Raw genomic sequence first — 16,347 nt, forward strand, 5'->3', positions numbered from 1 at the left:
CAGAGAAGAAACGAAACATGGTGACCCAACGGGGTCTGTTGGATTTCACAATAAAGATACAGTTAGTTCAGCAGGAACAGTTCAGTAAAGTGGAGGAAACAGAAACCTAATCATAGTGGACAAGCAGGAACAGTTCAGTAAAGTGGAGGAAACAGAAACCTAATCATAGTGGACAGAGGAGTGAGTGGGAGATGAGGAAGTGGAGACAAAGGAGAGAATCTGGTTATGCAGAGAGAAACAGAGCAGTAATTAGAAAATGATTTTTAACACAATAGGATAAATTTGTGCAGATTTAGACACTAATATGAAGGAGCCCATCGGGAGACAGGGGAACTAGTAGGTGAAGTGAGATTTCGAGAGATGGAGAGGGTAGACTCAAGATGCTGGTGGTTGGTTGAGCCTCAGGGAAAATGTAATAAGGGGAGGGAGAAAAAGATGCACAGGGATGGAAGTAAGTTGTATAGGTGTGGAAGCTAGAAGTGGAGATGGCAGGAGTGACCATCAGCTGAGGTCGGGTGGGACGTTTGAGGAGAGAGGAGAAGGCATGAAGTAGGCATTTCGGAGGGTGGAAATGTAAACATATGAAGGCAATACAGTAGAATTTCCAGGAAGTTTCTACTTCCCATTGAAGGTTTGTGACCACGAATCTAAAGTAAAACTATTCAATAAGTAGCCTGATCTTTTCCAGGAGACTTCAGCTGCTCGAATACTGGTGTGGAGATTGTGGATGGTGGTCCATGGCATGCATCCAACAAAGACCTTAGGAGTGAATGAAAGGCAACTCGGGTGACTGTCGTCATAACTGTAATTCCTCTCTCTGAATTCCCTCTTGGCCCTCCCTGCTCTTTCTCAGCAGCAGCAGATTCAGTGTGAGGTAGGAAGGTGAGCCAGAGTTATCTCAAATCACTGACTTGCTTTTTTCTTTCTGGCAAGTTTAGACCTTTTGCCATTAAAAACTATTCTGTTGCAGGAGATAACATCAGAGCCTGTGAGATGCTCTGAAAAGACAAAGGCTATTAAGACCCGTAAACACACGTGCACTCTACAGAATGTTAGCTGTTCTCAGCGAAGGCCCTGCTCACTGCGATAGGACCACAGGGGGAGGGGGACTGGTTAATTCTGCTTTGGGAGCTTGGAGAAGGCAGCTTTAGAGATGAATATTGAGGGAAAAAGTAGACATTTTTCCTTAAATGAGAGCTCAGTACCTTCTCTGACCAACCTCTTCCGGTGGGTCTCAATTCCCTGTTGGAAGGAAGAGCACCCAGGAAACAGAATCCCAGGAGGGACTCAGTTTGCTGTGGCGATTCTCGTCTGGCGCTAGAGCTGAGCTGAGGTCTGCAGCTCCGACAACAGGACAGCGATCGGCCTTGGACCTGTTCCCCACCCGGCCGAGTCCCTTTATGTGTGCTCTTACCAGTGGCCATAATCCAGGTGCTGCCTGAGGATGGTGTGGGGCTGTGCAGTCCCGTAGGCATCCACCTCAGGCATGTTCATGTCATCTATGAAATAGATAAGCTTCTTGTTGCCGGTGGGGCCATAACTTCTGCCCGCTTTCTTCTCCAGAGGCTTCTCCAGGACAGCTGAGGAGAGAGCCAGTGAGTGAGGGAAGGAGGTTCAAAGCTCAGATGCCAGTTCTAAGACAGTCCAATGTCAAGGACAAGCCATGGTGTAGCGTGCAAACAACAAGAGCTGCTCCCAGCAGCAGGCGGTTCTACAGGACCAGAGGGAAGGCGGCCGACGACCAGGCAGGAGTGGTGACAGCAGTGCCCAGGCTTCGAACATCTGACTGCGCACTGTGTTAGGGGTTTTTTTGTTGTTGTTTTGTTTTTGTTTTTTGTTTTTGGCCGCGCTGTGCAGCCTGCGGGATCTTAGTTCCCTGACCAAGGAAGGAACCCGTGCCCCCTATGTTGGAAGCATGGAGTCTTAACCACTGGACTGCCAGGGAAGTCCGTTAGGTTTTTACAGACATTTATGGTCTCACTGAATCCTTACAACACTGCTACAAGATTAGTACCATCACCCCTTTTATAGGTGACAGAACTGAGACTCAGAAGAATGAATTAACTCTTCTAAGGTAGAGCCAGGATACAGATCCAAACCAGTTAAACTTCAAAGCCCATGTCCCTTCTACCACACTTGCGGTCCTCTTTCTTTGTTTGTAGACTAGAAACAGAAGTCCCAAGGCCTAGTACTCTACCCCCAAGGAAATCGCAGACAACCAGATCCTGGGTAGACCTGCCCTCTCTACCTAAGACAGCAGGGGAGCAGCCCATCCCTGGGCTGGGAGGAGGCTCCTTCCACCCCTGGGCTATAAGAGAGGAAACACCGGATATTCTGTCAACAGTATGCTCAGAGAGTTCACCTGCTGGGGTTCCCTGAGGGAGAGCAGAAACAAGAGCCCCAGAGAATTTCCCAGAAGCTTGCAGTATCGTGAACTGCGCCCCTCTGCCTTCAGGTATCAGATCATCTTCAGTGCCTTTCTGGAAACCAAGTACAGACTCTCTCCTGGAGCTGCTTCTTCAATTACCCAGCCAGAGGGAAGCAATCAAAGAGTACGGTTTTCCAGCCTGACAGGACTTGTTTAGAGCAAATTTAAGTAACAGGCTGGAAATACATGTATTTTTTTCAATAAAGCAATTAAATATTAATGTATTGCAAGAACCAATACTATTACCGCTGGAGGCTCTAAGAACCATCTGATTCCTTTTCTTGAAAAACAAGTTTGTAAACAAGAAGGAGGTGTCAACAGACATATGAAGGTGACAGATAGAAAGACAAGTTCCTTCAAGAAGCTTGAATGTTCCAATTTTCTGGTCCTGAGTTAAATTAAGTGTTCCAAATATGAATTAAATTTAAATTTAATTAGCATGCAATTAACATACACTATCAACCAATTAATCACCCAACACCTTCTTCCCCCCCTTAAGATATAACAACTATATATGAGATCTGTCAAAATGAAATATAATTAATGGGCTGTCAAGGACATGCCTTTGAGAACAGTCCTTCTTTTTTTTTTTTTTTTTTGGCGGTATGCGGGCCTCTCACTGCTGTGGCCTCTCCCGTTGCAGAGCACAGGCTCTGGACGCACAGGCTCAGCAGCCATGGCTCACGGGCCCAGCCGCTCCGCGGCATGTGGGATCTTCCCGGACCGGGAGACGAACCCGCATCCCCTGCATCTGCAGGCGGACTCTCAACCACTGCGCCACCAGGGAAGCCCCCTGAGAACAGTCCTTCTAATAGGAAATTCTCTCCTTAGGAAGACTTGTTTCTCCTCCTCCCAAAGCAATGATATTCAAATCAACTCCTGGAATTAAGCAGACCCTGTAATTTGGGTTGATTAAGCTTTTTACGCTTCTCAAGAATTGTTGAGGAGAAAAGCACATCAGCTAACAAGAAGTGGGCTTGGAATGCATGGGATTATCTCAAACAGATGATGTCAAGTACTCCAGAGAAAGAGAGGTCTCCCCAGGAAAGGCACACACATGCTGGATCCCTTCCTGGCCGAGCTCTGCCCCAAGTCCCATCTAGAATGGAATGGTAGTGAATTCTTTTGCTTCCAGGTAGAACTGGAGGAGCAAAAGTCGGTTTACATTTCAGCAAAAATGTTGATGTTGAAGGCACTAAACAAATGAGACATATCAAGAAATGTGACCCTCCCACCAACTTTCCAGGCTCTGCACTGTTGCACACAAGGCCGTACCCAGCCCTGGAGCTCACCTGTGCAGTCTTACTGCATTTCTCCATTGGGAACGGCTGGGTGGTCAGCCTGTGGCCACGTGGAGCAGCAGCAGCTGCCCCGTGTTTTGATTCACACCATCCCTCCTGCACTGTTTCACCACCACTGTGCATTGAAGAGCTGCTTCATTTTCAAAGTGGGTTCCTGTTTGTTACCTCATTTCACTGTCTCCACTGCTACCATCCTTGTCCGAGGCTCTCACCTGGTGACTGTGACATCCTCCCAAATGGTCTTGCTGCTTTTGCCCTAGATCCTTACGCTATATTCTCAAGACAGCAGACAGGGGTATTCTTGTAAGATGTAAATCAGACCGTGCCAGTCCCCTGGTTAAAACCCTCGGGTGGTGTCCCATCTCACTTGGAGCAAAAGCCAGTCTGGTTACCTGGGGAACCACGCATCTCGGTTTTTCTCTGCCACTGCTCCTCTCTTCACTCCCTCTGCTCCAGCCATCCTGCTTCTGACTCACTAGGCACTCCCGGCCTCGGGGCCTTTGCTCTGGCTGCTTCCTCTGTCTGCAGTCCTCTTCTCCCAAATGCCAGAAGTTTGTTCCTTCACTCCCATTATGCGTTTATTTACTCAAATGCCATCTTCTCAGCAAGCCCTTTCCTGGCACTCAAGCCCAAATTAAAACCCCACCTCCTACTCCCTGCCCCTGCTTCATTTTTCTCCAGAACACTTATTACCACTTAATATCCTCTATATCTTTCTTATTCATCTTGTTTATTTATCTCCCTTCCTCCACATTATAAACTCCACAAGGCCAGGAATCTTTCTCTGTTTTGTTTACTGTCATAACCCCAGCACCTAGAATACTATTTAGCACAAAGGAGGGTATTCAAAAAATTATTAAAGAATGAATGAATGAATGACTGTTATTATGATAACAAACTCCATGAATAGGCAAAGAAACACTTATCATCCCCTCTTTGTAACTAAGGAAACAGAGGCTAAGGCAGGCTAAATGCTGTGCTGGAATTAGAACCCAGGGCTGTTGATACTCATTTCAGTGCTTCTTTCATATCACTGAGGAAGAGAGGGCTTCTGAACCCTTATGTCCCAACCCTTCTCCAGGGCTTCCTTGACCACTGCAGCCCCACGATTCCTCCAGTCTCTGAGCACCAGAGCCGTGCATTCATTCACTCACAGAGCATCACTAGGGACCTGGCTTTGTATGGAGGACTGGATGTGCACCATATCACTGACCCCTCAGAGCAGCCCTAGCATGCATTGTCATCACCTTTAAAAACTTCTTTCAACAAATGAGAAAACTGAGCTTTAGGGAAGTAAAAGGACTTTATCCAAGGTCATACAGCTACTGGGGGCAAAGCCAGGATTCTAACCCAGGTCTGTCTGACTATGGCATCTTATGTAACCACCACAGCAAGGTACTTCTTAAACTTTACTACGACCTGGCTTCCGCCCTTCAGAAATCCCAGGTTTAGTTAACTCATTGCCTGACCATGTTTTTGACAGAGATCATTAATAATTAACTGTGTCTTACTTTGCACTGACATGATTTGTGTATCTGTGTTTGAACTATTTTCCTTTCATATGATCCAATTTTTCACATTAAGATGTTTCCGTTATATTGTAAGGGCTTTTGATTTATTCTTTCAAAAAATAACATACTTTGCATGATTATAAAATAATACATATTCATTATATAAAAATTGAAAAGCATAGAAAATCATAAAGATGAAAATTGCCCATAATTCTATCACCTAGCAGTAAGCATTACATTCAATATTTTGGTGTATTTCATTCTAGTCTATTTGCTCTGTTAGATTTTTTCCTTTACAAAATTGGAATTATACTGTATATTCTGCCTGTATATGTTTTTTTTCATTTCTCATATTGTAAACCTCTTTATATGATAATACCTAACCTCCCAAAACATGATTTTTAATTGCTGCATTGTGTTCTATAATTTGGAGGTGCCAAAATTTATGGAATGGTTTCCCTATAGTATGAAACATGTTGTTTTCAATTTCCTTATACTTTGAAACCCCCTCCCCCCATTCCAAGTAGAGTGTCTTGCCCACTAGATGGTCTTTGATGATTTAATTTTGTGTCATCTTCTTTTTGGAAGATATTCAGGCAAGTGGCGAGAGTTGTCTATCTGTGATAACGTAATGCTCCTTTGAGGTCAAGAGTTTGATCAGATATTCTTTAAGGTCCTGTCCAACCTTAAACTTTTAATGAATAGGTGATGGAGATTTGTTTTACACAAGGACTCAGACACCTGAGTTCCTATCTAATAAGCATAATTACGCACTCAAATATTTGTTGAACTAATACTTCAAATCACAGTTGGATGGCAGGAGAATTCAGGACTGTGATGAGCATCATTTTGGCTCACTCACTTTACACTGCAAATATAAGCCGAGTGATGCTGTGACCCAGTTCTTTACCTCTCCTTTTCCCTTTCTAAACTGTCCTGTCTATGGGTTATTGCAAATTCTTTTAGTTTTAAAAATTCCTTATATTTTCAAAATGAATGAGAAAAGGCTTAAGTTATTTCAACAGACATAAAATAGACCAATTAAAATAAAGGCTAAAAAGGGATTCCAAAACAATATAGAAGAAACTTATTTGTACCAGTAATCAGGGATGACATAGTTACTGTAACCAAATAAAAATGGTCACATTGTTCTTTATGAACTGCCTCCTTGAAAGCTCAGAACTAAATCTGTGTTTAATTACAGTAACCATGTCACCCCAGATCACTGGTATAAACCCATCTCTACTTTTGTATGAAAAAACTTTTCAGGCACTCAATTCTAAAAGGCATATATCGTGGAAACTTACAAAAGGTGTATCATGCTGCAAAATGGGCATGGAGATATTAAAAAAAACCCTGAAAATTATCTTTTATTGTCCTAACTTTCAATCAACACCAAAGGGTGGATCATTAAATGGTAACTCAGCAAAGGGAAAGAAAGCAGTGCAACTGCGTCTGTGGCATTTAGAGCAGCTAGAGGAACGGAGATCTGCCTCTCTCAGCCAAGGTGTCAGTGTTATTAATCTGCGATTTGTGCAGCTGCTGGTGAATAATCAAGTGAAGTCTGAGAGTTTCAATGACCACGTGAAGGCCCTATTTTATTCACTGTCAAAGGCAGAGACGTCCATGTGCTCCAGATATCAGATGAACGGAAGCAAAGTTGGCATTCTATTATGGAAATTTAGATGCATGACTTACTGTCTTATCAAAGTGGATGGACGCTGTAGCTCAGTGAAATAAGACAGCCCGGCTATTAACTCACTGTGTGACTTTGAGGGAAGTCCCTTAACACCTCTAAAGCCTCATTTTCTCATCTTGTAAAAATAAAGATCATCAGATCCGTGATGGACACCATTTCCTACTTCCTTCTCCTTAGTCACTTTCCAGCTGAGGCGGCCATGTGACACAGTTCTGAACAGTTAACACACACACATAAGTCCACATTGGGGTTCCTGGAGAGCTATCATTTCCTGACATGGGCACTAACTCTTCCCTTTATCTTTTTTTTCCCATTTGGAATGCAGATGTGATGGCCGGAGCAGCAGCCACTCTGCTACCCTAAGGTACCATCTGAGAGACTAATAGTTACTATAGCCTCAATATCATTGAACCATTGATTTAGCATTAGCAACTGCCTACCTCAAGACTTCTTGTTGCATGAAAAAAGAATCTCTGTTTATGTCACTATCATCAGATTTTCTGCGGCTTGCAGTCAAAAGCATTACTGATAATACAGTGGTTTGGCAGAGTATAAACTTCAAATAAAGCAAGTGCTATCTGCACTGGTGAGCAATGTGAATGCCTTGAAACACAACCTGCATTTGTATTTAAAGGAATTTTGAATCTGAGTTTAGAAAAGTACTCAATGGAGACCCCAGACCTGGATGCAATAACAGAGGAGAGATGCAGGGAATATCAAGCAGCTGCCTTCTCTATAAAAGAACATCTGATTTTGAGAAAAATGGCATTCAATGGACTAGCAGGATGAGTGAGCTGCAAAACATCCCCCTGGAGACCTCAGTGAATTGACATGCTGGGGTGAAGTTACTGCCCATTTGAAAGCTGGAACATTTTTTCCAAAAACATTATTTTTGTTTTAGCATAGTTTATGTTAAATGCCTTTTTCAAGCAAAAGGGGTTTGCTTGTGTTCCTTTTGTTCTGGCAGTTGGGGCTTAGAGATTATTGCATAATATTTACAGATTTTTAAATTTGAGAAGGATTTTAATATTGTTAGAATAACAGCTTCCATTTACTGAGCACTTATTGTATGCTAGGAATCATTTTGAGTGTTTTACATATTTTATCTTGCTATTCAGGAATGAAAAGAATGAACTATTGTACCCTCAACAACATGGATAAATCTCAAAATCATGCTGAGTGAAAGGACCCAGACAAAAAAGAGGGCCTATTGTATGATGATTCCATTGTATAATTGTATAAAATTGTATAAAATTGTATACATTGTATAAAATTCTAGAAAATGCAAACTAACCTATTGTGACAGAAACAGACCAGTGGTTGTCTTAGGCACAGGACAGGGTCGGGGGGTTGGGAGGGAGGGAGGGATTACCAAGGGAGGTGAGGGACTCACGGAGGTGATGGATGTATTCATTATTTCGATTGTAGTGATGGTTTCATGATGGGTAAATATTTCAAAATATATCAGGTTGTATACTTTAATGTGTGCCATGTATTGTATGTCAATTATAACTCAAAAAATATTGTTTAAAAGGGAAAATGTTAAAAAATTATGCTGCCTTTTAGTAGGAAAATGGATAAATGAGCTGTGATTTATTCATACAAGGGAATTCTATGCAGCAGTGAAAAAGTTCTGCATGCATTAAAACAGACAATGATGAAAAAAGCAAGTTACCAAAGAAGTTACAGTATGATACATATGTAAAATTTAAATACACACAACAACATGGTGTATTTTATGGGTACATATATGTATCAAAAGTGTAAATTTGGAGTAATGCACATCAACTCTAGTGGTCCTAGTCCGGCTAATGAGGGGCAAGACAGAGGAAGGGATAGGGGTGGTATGTTGGCTGTACTTAAAATGCTAAGATCCATAGCAAAATGACAAAATGTTAACATCTATGAAATCTGGGTTGTGGGTACATGGGCATCTGTTACACTATTTTCTGTACTTTTCTGCATGCTTGAAATATTTCATAATTTTTAAAAAGTTTGAGTCATTCTCCATCCCACTCTTAGCATCCAGTTCCCCTTGCCAGGGGCAACTGCTGTTTCTTGTGTGTCCTCCTGGAGATATTCTTAGTACATACAAGCATAGATGTATAAGTGTGTGTGTGTGTGTGTGTGTGTGTGTGTGTGTGTATATATATATATATGCAAATTTTTATATATCTCTTTTTAAACAAGATATACTTTGGAGCATACTATATACACTGTTCTGTATCTTGCTTTTCTCACTCAATAAAGAGCGTGGAAATGGTTCCAACTCAATTCATACAGACTTTCCTCATTCTTTGTAACAATGCTTAGCATTCCATCATATGGATAATTAGGCTATTTCCCATCTTTTACATTACAGACACATTATAAACACACATTTTGCACATCTGTCTGGGTGTACTATCTGGTCTTTAAAGCAGACTACACCACATCACATTGAATCTTCTCTTAATTCCAAGGGTCTTCAGTACAAACAGCAATGAAAATGTTGGGCTTCAAAAGAGTGATGGGCTCCTGATGTGGGTGGGAGTGTTTGCCACCTTTCTGATGCCAGAGCAGCTACCCTTTGGGTTCCCGCACCTCCTTTTTATGTTTTCTATTTCCTGTTGGATACCAGGCTCTTTGCTCCCACTTTTCTAATTGCTGGTAGCACCCTTTTCCCTGACGTTTTGTTGCTTCTAAAATGTTTTCAGCTAAGAAGCCAAATAAGAAAACTTGTCTGGACTGTGACTAAAGTAATGGATGGGAGGTTCCAAGTAAGGGAATCCAGTATCTTTCAGAGTCAAGAGTATGATACTCCTCTCCTTTTCCTTGGCTATGAATTTTCACTCTCTGGTTAAAGTATTTTTTTACATTATAAAATCATTATAACAGGAGGCTAGAAAACAATTTCTCTAGACTACTCAAATAGTACCACTAATAATAATTATATCAAATATTTATTATCTATTTATTTAGTAATATTATCAAATATTTATTTCAGTTTCGAAGTGTTTCTTATCAGGGAGGTAGTATAGCCTAATGGTTAAGAGCACAGGATCTGAAGTCAGACTGTCTGGGTTCAAACCCTGGTCCACCACACTTGCTGTGTAGCCGCAAGTAGCTTATTTAACTTCTCTGTGCCTTGGTTTTCTCATCTATAACATGGGGGTTATACAAATACTTTCCAAGGTTGTACAAGATTAAATGATTTAAAAACGTGTAAAAGTCTAATCTCAGGTTAGTGCCTGACACATCCCTGGTGAATGTTTGATAATATCAGTTATTATTATTACTATTATCAGTGTAGCTATAGTAGTAGTAAGAGTGGGCAGACCTGATAATCTGATCAGTCACTGGACTCAAGGCTTGCAAGTAAGTGTAGAGGTATATATGTTCAGTAGCAAAACAGTGTTAGGATGTGAACCAGCCAGGCATGTGAAGTCTGCTTATGACCACTGCGGGTGTGAACGTGACGGTGTCAGGCCATGGTGGAAGGTTATGACATTGTGTGGCTTGATGGTGGCTGAGGTGTCATGGAGTCAAGATGAAGTTAGTGGTTTGCTGGAGTTGCCTCTTGAGAGCTGACTGTTAAAACAGGGAACTTAGTAAGCTGGTGGTTCAACACAGCCATTATTTAAAAACATAAATTAGATAAACTTACAAGTAAGTAAATTATATTAAAAACAAAGGTAATGAATATTCAAAACTCATCAGGTGCAAATTATTTGACTACATTTACCATTATCTGTGCTCTTGAGGTTATGTCCACCTACTGAATCTGCAGAGCGGAAATAGGATGCATGGTGCTCTGCTGTGCTTCTCTTCCCAACTCCATGTTCACGGACATGGTGGGGGTCGCCTGAAATTGGTCATGGTGGGAGTAATTACACATCAGAAACTGGTAAACACACAGACCAAGGCTTGATTTGTTTCGCTGATTGTGTAGACTTAAGAAAACAATTAAATTTAAAAGTGTATCGAGTCTATAACTGCTCACATTGTGAAGAGCAGAAAAAAATCAGAGTGTTCTTTCTCAGATAGAAGATGCTCACATCATTGACAAACTAGTGACGTTCTAATACAAGTCTCCATCACTTCAGTTTGTCTTGTTATCTAGGCGGGAATGACAGTCAATTGCTAGATTGGGACCGAAGTGGTGAAACTTTTACCAGCCCAGCAGGGGATGAAGCCCAGAGGCTGATTTGACAAAGAGGTGAAGTCTCCCTGTCCCTGAGGCGGGGATGGGGGATGACCTTAACTTCCATCCACAGGCTTCAGGCGCTAACCTGCTGTGAGAGGTAGAGAGAGTGCAGCCCCCACTAGCATGAGGAGCTGGCTGGATCCCAACCCTGGAAGAGCTGGCAAAGTGGTGCAGAAAGAAGGTGGGGAGTGAGCTGTTGTCTCACATGGGAACTGGGGAAAGCACAGTGCTGGCAGCACCACGCGGTTGACTCTCTACGGTTCACACTGAGCAGGGGCCACAGAAGGACCAGACCAAGTTCACTTTCATGTATAAGCTTGGCTTATAACTTTCCAATCTGCAAACAGCCCATAGGCCGAGCTCCTCGTTTTTAGTGGACTGTGCATTCTAAGGGTGGGGATGCACGTGGTCTCACGTGGGAAAGCCCGGGCGGAGGGACAGAGAGTGGGGCAAGGCTGTTACACTGTGAGGGGTGAGAGCAGGGTTCCTCCCCAGCCCTGTCACTCCCCTCCTTTTGTTGGGAGGTTGGCTTGGGCACTTTTTCAAAAGGAGGCTGTTTCTAGGGTTAATGTGATGAGTGTTTCTATATAAAAGGAGAACTCTCAGTAGGTGAAGGTCAAGGAGAAAGTGGGTGGCGAGGGAGAAACATCTTATGCAGTGAGCCCTGGACCCTGAAGACACACCCTGAGGACCCATGTCCCCTGGGGAGCCCAACGTGTAAACTCCCAGTGAAATGCACGCTCCATGTGGCCAGCAGACTGGGTGTGCCACACCAGCCTTGCCACTTGATGGTGACCTTGGGCAACCACATACTTTTTCCTGAGCCTCGGTTTCCCCATCTATGAGGTATGAGGGGTGAATAAAATGATCTCTAGAGGCACATCCGCTGCCAGAAGTCTACAAGCCCATGGAAATCTTCCAGTGGGTTTTCTGTTTTCTTTGTCATCAAGGTGCTGACCTGTACTGTGTTGAAATCCTGCTCCGGGGGAATTTAGCAGGCCAGGGAGGCACTTAGGGAGAAAGGATGGGAAAGGGGACCTTGCTAAGGGTGCTGGAAAGTAGGACACAGAAGGGAGGGGAGAGGAGAGAAGGGGAGTGGGAGGGGAAGGAACAGTGCTGCCCCTGGGAGTCAAGCCTGGGAGGTGCCTGACTTCTGCTCCAGCTCCAGCTCCCGTAGGAGGAGTGGACACTCAGACACTCCACCCCCTCCTCCACGCCCCCTGGGCCCCTTATGTAAGCAGCTCCTTGCAGGAAACCGCTCTCAGCAAGAAGCCCCTTTTCCTGTCATTTGAGCAAATCGATATTGCAACTAACTTTTAAACCAGGCACCCCCATGCTCTGCTCACCTCTGACCCAAGAACAGCTTTCAAATCTTTTAATCATACAATGCCTTGCCTAACCCGTCAGTTCTTCCCTTAGATCAAAGAAGTAGAAATGGAGAATAAGTAATTAACAGATGACCAGATCTCTTCCCTGGCTTCCCCTTCAGTCATCTCGCAAATAAACTGTGTGACCAAACTGTGTGAACAGCTAATGTCTAGAGGAAGATCACAAGGCGTCGACAAGCCCACACACAGTGGGGGATGGCGAGGACTCTGACCCCCATCTCAGTGATTAACTGAGATTACTTCTCTCTGTCTCTTTAAAAAGTTTCACGGCTGAGCAGAATCTTGGGAGATGGTTTTTGGAGGACGCTGAGGCCACCATCTCCTCAGATTGCCAGCATTCTGATTAAAGGCATCTTTTTCTTCTGTTGATACCATTTGCAAGTATGTAACTGATTTTGTGAGCAGTGAGCAGCGGGACCGAGTCACACGATTTATTGATGTATTCGGTAACACTGACCCTGCAGCATCGCCGACGTGGTGTAGTAGTTGAACGGCACGTTTTTCACCAGGTATTCCTTGGCGTCCAGGCTGGCCAGCCTCGCTCCCACCAGCACCGACTTGCCGGTGCCCGCGGTCCCCACCAGCATGACCGGCCGCCGTCGAGCCAGGAGGCGCTCCAGGAAGTAGCACACTCGGATGGTCTCGCTTGTGTGCACCAAGCAGGCCTGGAGAGGGAACAGGATGAGTGTCCCGGGGGCTCGTGGGAGAAACAGATGCTGGCAGAGTGTCCCGGAGCATTTCAGGGGAGGGAATTCCTCTGGGGGCGGGGAGCTCACTACCCCGGGGAGGAGGGCCCCCCTAATACCCAGTGAGACCCTCCTACTAACTCATGCTCTGGGTAGAGAGCAGGCCCTTCCCCCTCTGCCAGCGCTGTCTGCCTCCCTCTGGCCTCTCTTTTAGAATCTTCTGCCCTGGCCGTCCTCCTTCTCCTCCAAGGACACCTGTGGGGGTCTGGTAATTAAGTTACCTGGGCTTTGGGAGATCTTGTGACTTCCTTGCACCTATAATTTCCTCTGAAAAGACAAGTAGCTGGGGACGACTAATTTCTAGTGAGGTTAAACCTTTCGGACATCCATAAGGGTCTGCTGCTAGAGCCACTGCAGATCCCGGGGACACTGCACGTCCTTGGTCACCCAGCCACACTCACCTGCAAAGGCATCTCAGGGTCAAATTCAAACTGGGGGATGAGCTTGGACCAAGGCTCAAATTTCTTGGTCTCTGGGTCTATGTAATAGTCAAAGATGGTTCTTTGGGAGGGAAACTTGACTGTTTTGAACTCGGTCAGCCACCATTTGCTGAACTCTGCCCGGTCGTCCACGAGCTGCCAAAACAAAGCAGGTCAGGAGTCAAGGCTCTGCAGAGCACAAGAAGCCTGGAGAGGCTGCCCTGCATCGGGCAGAAGGTCAGGGCCGGGAGCAAAGAGGGCTCCTGCTTATCCCCTGAGGATCGACCCCGACAAGGCCCAGCTAAGCAGGGGCTGCCCTTGAGCATGTACGTGTGCCCCTGCTTGACCAGGTGGCTGGGTCGCCCTGGCATTATGCATCTCAGAGCACTGGCAGGTGGAGGGTGAAGGAAGGAGGTTTAAGAACACAGAGGAGAGTAGGAGCCTATGGCCCCAAGATGGGCAAGCACAGCCAAGATCTCAAGAGACAGATCCACCCTGGTCCTCCTAGACTCCCAAGGCTCTGAGCAACGTCCAGGACAGCAGGCAGGGATGGAAGGAATAAAATGGTGGCTGTTGACACGTGGGGGCGCAGGATGGTGCAGTGAGAAGAGCCTCAGCTGGGGAGTCGTGCACATAAACCACTGACAAATCATGTCTTTCCACGCCTCAGTTTTCTCACCTGATTCTAGGAAAGGGTATTTCTAAATTTCTTTCAAGAGCTAAAATTCTAAAAATCTAGGAGAAGCAGAGACAAAGCTATACAGGTCTTTCTGACGGAAGGAATAGGTAGCACTATATATGCATACATGTTAGATCATGAGCCCCTAGGGATAGGGCTGTGCACCCGTGTACTCAAGCTAGTGAGTCCAAACTGAAACACAACACACAAAAAAACATCCCAAACATACCCGCTGCTACTGGCAACTCTGGGGGAGCAAACCTACTCTTTGAGCACACAGACCTAGGAAAAATCCTAAAAAGGGAAGAGGTCCAGATTGGGCATTTTAGGAAATGTTCCTGGGGAGGAGGACAGACCAGGGAGCCGGGCGCATGGCAATGAATCTGGACTTGGAAGAAATGGCACTCATTTCGCTGTCTATTAGGTAAATGAGATTGAATTCTTTTACCTTAAAAAGAGAATGGAAATAGGCCTTAATGACAGATTTGTTTGCTGTTCTTATTCTGATCTGAATTCAGATTAAGAGGACACTGTATCTTCTCAATATTTGTTCTCTGCAATCAGAAGCCTTAGGAAGAAAATCTCCATTTTTGACTCATGGATAGAATTCTTTTTTTTCCCTCTGTGTAATTCTTTATTAAAAATACTGCTGTACACATAGAAACTGAAAGCAGGATTAAAGGTGAATAACCCAGATTGGGATCATGACATTAGAATTTAACATACTGGTGCTTTTTGGGGAAGTTGTTGACATCCAAATCACAGAACCAAGGTCAAAGCAAAATACAAAGGTACCCTAAAAAATATTTACAATGAAGTAAATATACTAACAGAATTTAAAATAGGTACAAAAAATTAAAATGACCAACATTACATGACTTCAAGAGTTGTCCTTTCTGTGCTTTTATCTGTCATAACAGGAAGGTGTGGAAAGTTTATATCCTTAATTTGAGTACTCTCAGATATTAAAATCTTCCTATGAATTAAAAAGACTAACTTTTAGATAATCTCTTAAATGGAATTACACTATGGAAAAGAGTGCTTCCCTCTCCAAAACACCTAAGCAGAACTAAGAGTGTTATTGAAAACCATTCCCAATAAAAACTAAATGAAAAATAAATTAAAAAACAAAGCTTAAAAAATATGTATTACCTGACACCAACTGTTTTCTGGCTGACAATATTTACTCATGAAAACATATTAGCTGTCTACCTTCGGATAAAATTCTTGAAGACCTTTAACTTCCTAATGAAAACCATCTTTTAAGTTTATATGGAGAATCCAAGACAAAGACCATCTCTAGAAAGAAGGAGGTTGGGTACACCTTCTTTCCTCACTCCCAATTCCACCTTGAGCTACCCTGTCAGTTTCTCAGCCAAGCCATTAGCTGGGCTACACCAACACTGTCTGGCTTCCTGCAATCCGGTGCTTGACCTTACCGTCTACTGTAATTGGACACTGGAAAGACAAGGTCACCTCTGCTGAGTCAGCCCATGGCCTTTTCTCAGTTTGACTCTTTGAGTGTCTCTTCAGCAATGACCTCAGTGAAGAGGCCCCTTCTGAACCCCATCTCCTTAAGGTTGTGACAATTCTCTGGTCCCTTTCCTGCACTAAGTCTGTACTGGCACACAGTGTGGTACAATGTAGCAGAGTTTGGAACACAATATCACCTCATTTTGTCTTCACAATGCTCTAAGTCATCCTGGCTACTGAAAATTACTCCTATTTTATGTATGAAAACACAAAAGCTCAAAGGTTACACCTCTGGCAGCAGATGGCAGAACTGGGAGTTGAATCCAGGTTCTCAGTTGCCCAATCCGGTGCTCTCTGAGAGATCATTTACTTCTGAGAGAGAATTCCCTGGGATTGCTGCAAAGTATTTAGCCAGGATCCACCCCTCCCCTTTTTATTAGAACTTCTACCCAGGTATGGGCTGTATTTTGTATTATATTCTGCTTCGCTTTAATAACAGCTTTTTAAACATAAGCAC

At 43.9% G+C, this 16,347-nt stretch overlaps 1 protein-coding gene across 1 annotated transcript in view; it reads right to left on the reverse strand.

Moving 5' to 3' along the window:
* DNAH9 (dynein axonemal heavy chain 9) overlaps nucleotides 1-16,347 on the reverse strand; it is a gene marked incomplete at both ends in the record, with an annotated part of 297,919 nt that overhangs the window by 129,404 nt on the left and 152,168 nt on the right. The window contains 3 exon segments of the mRNA XM_079725653.1: nucleotides 1,415-1,580; nucleotides 12,971-13,178; nucleotides 13,661-13,834. Coding sequence (XP_079581779.1) covers nucleotides 1,415-1,580; nucleotides 12,971-13,178; nucleotides 13,661-13,834 — 548 coding nt within the window.

The sequence above is a fragment of the Hyperoodon ampullatus genome, assembly GCF_949752795.1.
Source record: "Hyperoodon ampullatus genome assembly, chromosome: 19".
NCBI classification, from domain to species: Eukaryota; Metazoa; Chordata; class Mammalia; order Artiodactyla; family Ziphiidae; genus Hyperoodon; species Hyperoodon ampullatus.